General features: G+C 44.0%; 1 protein-coding gene across 1 annotated transcript; it reads right to left on the bottom strand.

The window, feature by feature from the left end:
- Positions 1-25: 25 nt before the first annotated feature.
- On the bottom strand, positions 26-9,679 carry HACD3 (3-hydroxyacyl-CoA dehydratase 3). Its single transcript, NM_001007828.2, has 11 exons — positions 9,542-9,679; positions 9,358-9,400; positions 8,596-8,669; positions 7,139-7,303; positions 6,263-6,314; positions 5,763-5,873; positions 5,244-5,371; positions 4,642-4,754; positions 3,979-4,085; positions 2,895-3,026; positions 26-2,020 (listed from the first exon to the last, which is right to left on the bottom strand). Exons 1-11 carry the CDS (start codon positions 9,626-9,628, stop codon positions 1,944-1,946), a joined length of 1,089 nt encoding a protein of 362 aa, NP_001007829.1. The 5' UTR covers positions 9,629-9,679; the 3' UTR covers positions 26-1,943.
- Positions 9,680-9,709: the final 30 nt, after the last annotated feature.

The following is a 9,709-nucleotide window of genomic DNA, read 5'->3' as shown; positions in this document are numbered from 1 at the left end:
TCAGAGAAAGAGCAAACAACTGAGCTGATGCAAAATCTGGTTGTAAATCTTTATTAATAGAAACACATTCTTCCTGAAGGACTAAAACTCAGTCATTTAAGATCCATTACAGCTCGTACTAGGTACCACAATTTCACTGAGAAACATCATGTATGAGTACATACAGATTTTATAACAGAAGTTCAAATGCCCAGTAAAGAAATTAAAAGTGTGAAAGGGATCCCTGCTGTTCCAAGCCAGCTAATTCAGTCTTTTGATGTACTTCAAACACATGTAGAGTGTGTACTGTAGTGAAATAGTGTGGAAATAATGCTCAGCTCTTGAGAAAGTTACCTGCACTCTTCTCTGCAAGTGAGCCTCAAGTATCTCTAAAGAGAAGTTGCATCATGCCTCTTGTTGACAAAACACAATTGTGAAATGCAGTGTGGAGTTTGTATCAGTTCTTTGTTACAGTCTCTTTATAACGCTATTTTCCTTCCTTTACAGTAATAATCACTGGGTCCATGTCATAAATAGTAAGCTGTTTGTTAACTTTAAGTATAGAAAATAACTTCTGGGAGGATTCATATCATTTCACAGTAGAAAAAGATAACACAAGTAATAAGATGACACTTCAGCTAATCTCAGCTTCAGTGCCTGATCTGGATTGCTGGCATTGCTTGCAGTACCCTGGGGACAGCAGCAGCTGTGAAGCAGCTTGTTTATAACTGTAATTTTTCTAAACTGGATTACAGGGACCAAGAATCAACTACAAGAGGCTAGGTGTGAGGAAGGGCACATGGAAATGAAGTCAACTGAAACAAAAATTTTCAGGTGAGAGAGTACATGACCTGGGATGTGAAGGGAACAGCTCTTGTTTAAAGCAAATGCAGAGGAAAGTGTCCCTTCAAAGCCTAGGTGGGATCTCCCTTACTGAGATATATGGCATCAAAATAATAGATTATTTGTTTGACCCACCACTCCATCCCATCAGGGAACAGCCAAGAAAGTGTATCCACAAATTTAAATGTGCAGCTGATAAAATAAAATAGAAAGACATTCTTGGTTGCTTTTCCAAGGCTAGAAAGGAGCTACAGCCCTGGTAGGAACTGTCAGAAGAGATCAGTCTCCCAAGGCAGCTCCAGATTTTTACTTTGCATGAATGGGATGGAGTTCTTCTGGGGTTCACATGCTAGGAGAAAGCTGGTACCTGTATTTCCTTGTCTCCTTACGTTTCAGTGCTGACATTATCAATCAGGAAAGCACTTCTGACCATGGGACACAGTGACAGCTTCCTTTCCCTACTGATGCTACAGGTATACAGGTGTTGGTGTGGTCCACAAAATGCTTCTATTCTGTTCAGACTAACCTAGAAGGAGATTAAACTGGTATGGTAGTACTTCATTTGATGTCAGCTACTTACAGTTTTAATTCTGCAACATCAGTATGCTGCCTAAGAAAAGGGCGTGTGTGTGCTGAGCAAGTTTACCCCAACCGTTCATAACACCCAAACACAGTGACATCAGGCTATGCTCCTCTTACTGTCAGGATGCACCCCAGGAACAGCATGGGCCAGCTAATGGCATGTCCCAACATCAGAAGCCCTATCTGCATGCAATACTGAAAGAGCAAATATCCAATTAGAATATAAACACTATTTCTATTTAGTGTTGCTCCACCGTTTCTAAGTATATTATATGCAGATAATAGGATTTCTCCCTAATACCGTAGTTGATAGGATACGAGTTTAAATGCAGTTGTTCAATGGTAAATGGCATGCATGCATTTGATTGAAAGGGAACAAAATACAGCATATGGGAATGTTACCTGAATTCACTATGAAATCATGAATCTAGTATGATCATGTAATTTTACAAAATTCTTTACAGTGGATAAAACCGTAAGAATTAGAGGCTTATCTTGTCATTGAGATAAGTTAGATAAGAAAGCACTGAAGTCCTCCTTTACTTCATCTTTCTCTTCTTTGGTCCAAGGTGCTGTTTCCTTTGCTTGTACAGATATCGGAAGTTTACAAATAACCCTGAAAAAGAATGAAGTGTTTAGGTAGGACATCTCTGCATCACTTTAAAGCTAGATGGCTTTAATTAATTAATTAAACAAAAAAACCCACAATAGTGTAATAGTGTATATAGCACTGAAAGCTAGTGCTAGCATTTTCTTGTGGGATTAGGTGGGTTTGTCACTTAAAAATCTGTGCAGAGCTGGGAAAGGGTCAAACAGGTGTTTCAGTCAGTCTCAGCTGAAGGTGTTCTTTAAGCAAGGTCTGCAAGGGGGAAACCTAATGAAAATTCAGTTTAACGTTATAGATGAGATGCAGCCTCCCTGACTTCAGTGACTTCCGGATACGTAGACATACTGGCTGCATATACTACAAAGTTATCTTACGTTTAGGAAGCATAACAAAATAAACCAGGTATGTGAAACAACATTCTTTCTAAATACACTACCACTTAGACAGACTTCTATAATTGTTTCCTGCAAAAACATGTCATGTTATAGTGCAGTTTAGTTAAACATTTGAACAATACCAAATTTAAGAAGAGTTCCAGTAAATCATTCTGAAGCTCAAACAATGTAAAAGGGTGAAATTAAGCATACTGAGATTACAAATACATGTAAAAATTATACTTTTAACTCAAATGAACTGTAGATAATGCTGCTAACTTGTTAATAAGCACTTCTCCTTAGGGGCAAGCCAGTGCTAATTGTAGCTGTGTTCCTTTCTCTCTGACAAGTATACAATTGAGCAATGAGGATGGTACTTAGCCTTGAGCAAGTTCGTGTTGTCAAGATCTCTGAGATACGAGAATTTCTCTTTCTTAGGAAAAATATACTTAATCAAAGGAAACTGCCCTTTCATTTTCAACAGTGAGAAATACAGTTAAATATCTTACCCAAAAACAAGGCTATAAGATACATCTGAAGCAAGAATGAAAACTGGATTGTGACGTTCAGTGGATTTGGCAGTCCCAGACTAAATTTTCCTGTTTCACTGAAGATGGGAATGGATTGAATGAGACAGACAGCTGAAAGCAGAAAACCATGGTTATCAAACACAGGTAAAATGCTCATTATTTTACTTGTTAACGTTTGAATCAAGGCTGTTTAAGGAATGTAGTATAATGGTAAGCAGCTACATCAGGCAGTAGAGCAGTTTAGTTAAAGAAGTCTAAGCATGGTAAACTTGCCTGGCAAGACACTGTTCTATTACACAACCATGTAGCCTGCAGGGCCTGTGCCAGCAGTGGTTACCACGTTGAAATACCCCCAAAAAGGAAAGAGGCATGGTTCCTTCTGTACTAGGAATTAAGCAATGCACAGCCTACTCCTGGCTCACAGAAGCAAGCTCTGACAGGTATGATTGCAACACATTTTTTGCAGCTAGATGCTGAGCAGTGACAGGCATTTTAAAAATTCAGATGTTAAGACAGAAGAGTTCACTATAAAGCTCTCTCCCTGGGCTTAAAAGCTGAAGGGGAGCACAGCCCCATTGGGAAAGCTTGTCTCAGAACAGGTTAGGATGCTTTTATAGGAAGAACTGGCACCTGCCTGTTCTGTGCTAGTGATTTACAAGATAACTGCAAGGTCTCTTAACCTGGTGCACACCCCAGCACGACTGACCAAGCAGATGTAGCAGACAAAAGCAAAAACAGCACTTTAGATCATCAAAGGGGAGTGAGCGTTGTCTTCCTGTAACGCCTGCATGGTCTGCAGTGCACACTTGGTCACTTTGTTCCACTAGCCTTTTGTTGTCTTTACCTTCCTCTCCAGTGCCCAAAACGATGACTTCTATTCACATCAAATTCGAGAAGTGTTTGCTTCAGTAAGGGAGATAGAGATGCTTTTATCTGATTCAGCCCAAAGCACACATCTACTTATTTGCTGCACTGTTCTATTAGTCTTTAATCCAGCAGCCAAACCAAAAATGGAGTTATTTGCCCAGAATTAACTTCACTTATTAAACTTTTTTGGGCATACCTTCTGCCAAGCCGCCTAAAGGGTAGAGAGGGATCCAGCTGGTGTAACGGAGCCAAGTTAGAGGTTTCCATTCTATACCCATGCATGAAAGCATGTAATAGGGATACCTGAAGCCAATTAAGTGTGAGAAGAAACAGATATTGTTTAAAATAGAAGCTGCTAGCAGAATTAAGTTTGCATATATCTGCAGTATAGAACAGTCAACGTAATTCCCAAGTGACAAAAGAATAAGCAAAAACTGATTGTGTGGCTCTTGAAGGACTCACCCTTATTTGGCAGTTTACATAACAAATGCTATTATTCTGACCATTTGGATGAATTTAACTGCCTGACTTGTTGAACAGACTTTTCAAAATATTTTCTTTGGAAAGAGAAGTAGAGCACAATGCAGCTCACTTAATCATAGCCTAAGCATGCTTCAACTAGAGGTCCAAATTTTCCAAAAGAAAGCAACGTGTTTTTTCAGGGCAGTATTACCTTTTAGACTTCCATATTATCCTAGCTTTTGGCTGTGACAGCCAGCGTCTAAAGGGGATTTTACTCTCTGGGGCCAATCTCTGTGCCAGTCTTCCAAAAGATAGAAAGATCAAAATCTTCCTTAAAGGTTCTTGGAAACAACCCCACTGTTCTGCACACACCCATTTAAGGAAAACTCGCACAGACCTGAACAGCTCGATGATGCTCCAGAAATAAAACAAGAAGAACACCACAGCTTTGCTCTGCATTTCCTCTAAGCTTCCAAGGACAACAAACAAAATAAAGTTTCTTCCAAATACCTGTTTAAGGAAAGCAAATTATGGAACACTCACACTCTTTAACAAAAGAGCACGTCCTTGCTTTCAAAACTACGCAGATTATCTACTTTTCCAGTGCAAAACAGTTCTGTACTCAGTGTTTAATTATGCAGCTCAGCAGACACCTCTGATTTTTAAGCACACCTTTCTCTTCTAGGTCCAATGCAAGGGACCTCATCTTAAGTCATTTAACCTCACTTTTATTCACAACAACCACAACCGGGATATAAAGGGGGAATCAAATCAAAATCATTTACTTTTTGCCAGCTGATTCTTTCTTTTGTTGTTCCAAATTATCATACTTAGTTGACAGAAGACAGCCTCCCACAGCAGAGTATGGGAAGTCTGGATATCTGCCTCTTGAATAACAGATTCTCTAGTTCAGTGACAGTAAGACTGTATTGCTTAGAAGAAGTAAAATACATATTGACTTCAAACACGGGAGGAGCAAGAAGAACCTTAAAATACTACCTGTATTACAGCAGGAATCAGTGGTGATCTGACTAGTCCTATTAGTGAATTCAGGATTTCCATTAATGCCAGGGTCTGACAAAAGTACATCATGTCAGCAATAGTGTGAAACGTATCATAGAATGAATCTGTAAGACACAGCAAACTGTTTTAAGGACAAACAGCTTTTCATATGCAGGAAGCATAGCTTTTGATACCTCAGCAGAATGAATTATTTTCACTTCAAAACCAAAAGGTTCTGCCCAGCTCATTTTCAAAAACACCAATATTGCAGTAAGCAAGATACTTTCTTCCATCTGATTTCTTCAGATGTAATGTTGGTGGAGTACAAGCACCATTCATTAGAACACACACCTGTCATTCCAAGTAGAGTATTTTCCTATCCTTGAAAATGTGATGGCTTTTGTTGTGCACTTTGGCGATGGATTTACTACTTTATTTCCTTGATATGACTTCCTTTAGACTTTTATATTTAAAAACAACACCCTGAAATGTGATAAAGTAGTGCTTATTACTTGCCTTTTCCTAAGATGAACAGTCGTACTGTCATGTTCACAAAAATCCAAGAGAATCCCAAAAACTGTACGAGATTATACATTATTAAGTATCCTTTCTTCAGGTGTTTGAAAGCTGAAATCAATAATAAATGCATCAGATGAGCAGACTACAATGGTAAACACTCCTGCAAACCAAGCTTTCTGTGAAAGACAGCTTACAAAAAGGGGAACTATTGATTGTGGCAAAAGAGTAGCTGTGTGCTTTGTGAGTTCTGCCTGCTTTTATCATCTGCTAGAACAGAATTCTTGTTAGTCAGATTTTTAAACTCCTTAGAAACTGCAGGCAATTTTTATTACATTTCTAAATTGCTCATAATACAAGGATCCTCCTCCAGCATGCACCAAGCCACACAATGAGTGCTCAATGAGTGCACTCAGTGAATGCTCCATGAGATCACAACCGTGAGCAACAGAAGCCTTCTGAACCCCCATTTCACACACTAGAAAGGCACAGTTACTTACGGTCTTTTGGGACTCTGGATTCTATTTTCATTTTGTTAATCTTTTCTTCTTCCTTAAGATGAAGGATAAGGTTTTAGCGAGCGTTACTGTAATTAGCAACTGATTTGTTAACTACCCTACTGCAAAGCTAGTAGGTTTAAAACTCCGTTAAGAAGCCAATTGCTAGAGGGCTTAAATGTTCACCTGCATAAAACAGAGCACGTTTCTCATCCATAATTAATGGTAATGTAAAAGGTAGAGGGTGTTAACTGGCTATACAGCCTTCCCTGTATGTGGTGCTCTAACAGTTAGGTGCTTTTGCTGAAAAAGCCAACTGATTTCTGTGTTTGCAATTATTACTGTTTCTTAGCACTGTTCCCTGAAATGTTTCACAGCCCACAGGAGACCTGACGGGAACTGAATACATCAGTCCAGGCTCCTCCTGCCCTTCACAGCTGCTTCTGTTGTTGCAGCAGCTCTTTCGCCTGGGTCTAGGCTTGAAAGAGAATGGCAGTATTTGTTTTAAACCAGTTAAACAGAAATGTAGTCTGTTCTGCTAAAGTGCTTTCCAAGATGGGCTTTCACCCTCCTGCTGTATTAAGCTGCTTGAACTTACCATATGGTGGGAATGCATAGTCAGAGCCAGCCCTGCGGCTCAGGAAACAATACTGTGGCAGTACACATGGAAACAAGTCCCTGCTTTCTAAACAAGCAATGCCCAGGACTGGCGTCTCTGATGTTAATCTGACCCTCAAATGGATCAGCACACAGGACTGCTAGGGTGTAGGGCAAGAGGTGCAAGCCTTCAGCTGCAGGCATCAGCCAGCGCTGAGCTACTACACAGCAATCCTTGCTTTGTAACTGGCAGCACAAACCCTCTGAGCCCACAGGACTGACCTTCTCCTTCAGTTCCATTTCAGCATCCGATTCATCTAACCAGCGATCGAAGTCCGGAGCTAGGAAGAGCGGGCGTTTCTCTTGCTTGGTGAGTCTCTCCCACCAGCTACTCTCCTTTTTCTGCACAGTGATGTTGAGCTGCCTTTGAGTCACCCTGCACACGGGCTGGGGATAGACACAAGAGTACACGTCAACAAGAGCCCTAAGAAACAAGCTCCAAGACTGAGCTGAGACCTGAGCTTTCCCCACCAACAAAGCAGAGGTGACATGGATTGCTGCAGCACAGGCATCTCTCTGCTGCCCAAGACATGCCATGGAAACCAAGGGAAAGGTGAAGATGGCGACAAAGATGGCTATGGGATTTGTGATTTGATGACCAGCTGGATGGCCTGCCTGCACTGTATAGCACTATTCCTACCACAGACAGTTAGCACAGCCCCTGGGGCTAGCAATCCCACACAAAACCTACAGAATGTGGCTTTAGGCATTCCCGTGTTTCATGCTGTGAGCCACCCACTTTCTCTATCCAGCAGTAAAAATACGGCTAGCGTCAGTCACAGGTACGTCTCCAAAACAGGGAATCCCACACAAAACCTGCTCTGGTGAGAGGAACAGCCATGACCTGCATTTGTAACTGCATGTTCCCCCAGCACTCCTCTCTGTCAAGACTGGCTCTGTGCTCCTAGGACATCTGAAGGCTGCAGCTGTAATTTACGGCACAGGCTCTGTCCCTCACTGATGGCCACCCTCCAGCCTCCTTGCCAAAGCAGCAGAGCCAAACCATGGCTCCTGGTGTGACTGCAGGAGTAAGCAGCACAAATCCTCTGCTGGGAGCAGAGCCTGGAGTTCTTCCATGCCCCGAAGTGTTTTGAGAAACGAAACTAGATTTCACAGCCACCTACGGGAGTTTGCTCTTCCAGCCAACCTCTCTCCTATTGGACTGCAACAGCAATTAAAACAATGTTTTGCAATAGGACCTGCAATGTGTCCGTACTGGCAACCCAAGGAATTTGTACAAGCCAGAAACACCAGTTCTCATGAATTTATTTTGCTGGGCTGTAAAAGCAGCCACACTGACACTTTGTACCATGATGTTCCCCCTCCTCTCCAAGGCATAGCTGCATCAGACAAACTATTGCAAGCATCTCCCAATATCTTGCTGCTTTAAATCCCTATAAAAACTGTAACTACTGGATAACAGCTATGCTATGTTTAAGGCCCTGTTTCTATCGAGGCTCACCCAGTGTGATGAGCTGCATTAAGGCAGGATGGTGGCTGAGCACAGCAACCCAGGACTGCTGTGGGTGGCATTTAGCAGTCAGTCACCAGGAAAACCCAGCAGCACATTGTGGACTTCATGCACAGCCATTCTCCTTTCACGCTTCTCAAACAAACAAGCAAACAAACAACCCAACATCTTTTTCTCTGCACAAGTTAGAAGAAAAAGAAATACCTACTTTAGGCTCGACCGGTTCTAGGAACTCAATCTGAAACTCGTAGATGTTGTCTCCTTTGGCACCATGACCCTGAGCTAAAAGAACAAGAGCAGATGATCAGCACAAAGTGCCTAATTAGTCCCACACACCTTTGAAGTACATCCGACACAAAGAAATATTCAGTGTCGTTTTTACAGTGCCTTCCCCTGCCTCGCTGGGAGGGAAGGTCAGGGAATCACGGAATATCCCATGCTGGAAGGGATCCCAAAGGCGAAACCCCCGAGGCGTGGAGCTGCAGGAACCAACGGTGCCACAGCTCCGCAGGGCGCTGCTGGGGGTCCCCACAGGCTGCTCGTGCCCGATGGAAGCCGGCTGGGAAAGCACGGCTGGGAGCGGCCCTGGGGGCAGTGCCGAGTTTCCTTTCCAGCCGCGCACACCGCCAGCTGATCGCGGCGGACACGCGTGGCCGTGCCCTACCAGGTGCCCGCTGGGGGCTCGCCGAGGAAGCGGCATTCACCGGGATAGAGGGAAAAAAACGACCAAAGAAATGACCAATCCGCACTGAGGGCAGCGAACAGAGCGTGCTGCCGGGCCGGGCCAGAAGGGCCTTTACCGAAGGAGCTGCTTTACCTTCCAAATGGGGCTGCGATAACGGACACAACGGGGCTTTGTGGGCTCTGCGCAGACAGACAGAGGGACGCGGAAACGTCCCCCACATGTAAATGCGGGGCGCAACGCTTTGCCTATGAGATAAAACGCGGCCCGCAGCGGCCGCAGCCCTACCTCGGAACCGCAGCACGTTGTCGGCGATACTGACGTCCGGGTTCTGCAAAGGGACGAGTTCTGTTAGAGACCGCATTACCGGCAGTTCCGCGGCAGCCCTCGGTGGGCCCCCATCCCGCTGCCAAACCCCGCAGCGGAGCCCTCTGCCCGCCCCATCCCCGCTCCCCGGTACCGATACCGGTACCTTCACATCGCTCAGCTCCACGCGCAGGTACAGCTCGCGGTGCCGCTGCGCCCAGTGCACGTGCGGCCGTAGGCTGCAGTCCGCCATCGCGCAGCCCCACCGCGCCGCTCCCCTCCCGAGGCGGCGGGGGCTGCCGGTGCGCCTGCGCGGTGCGCGCGGAGGTGTGCG

Source organism: Gallus gallus, chromosome 10 (genome assembly GCF_016699485.2).
Source record: "Gallus gallus isolate bGalGal1 chromosome 10, bGalGal1.mat.broiler.GRCg7b, whole genome shotgun sequence".
In the NCBI taxonomy this organism is placed as follows: Eukaryota; Metazoa; Chordata; class Aves; order Galliformes; family Phasianidae; genus Gallus; species Gallus gallus.
The sequence above is the reverse complement of the archived record's forward strand: the minus strand, read 5'-3'. Positions and strand labels throughout refer to the sequence as shown.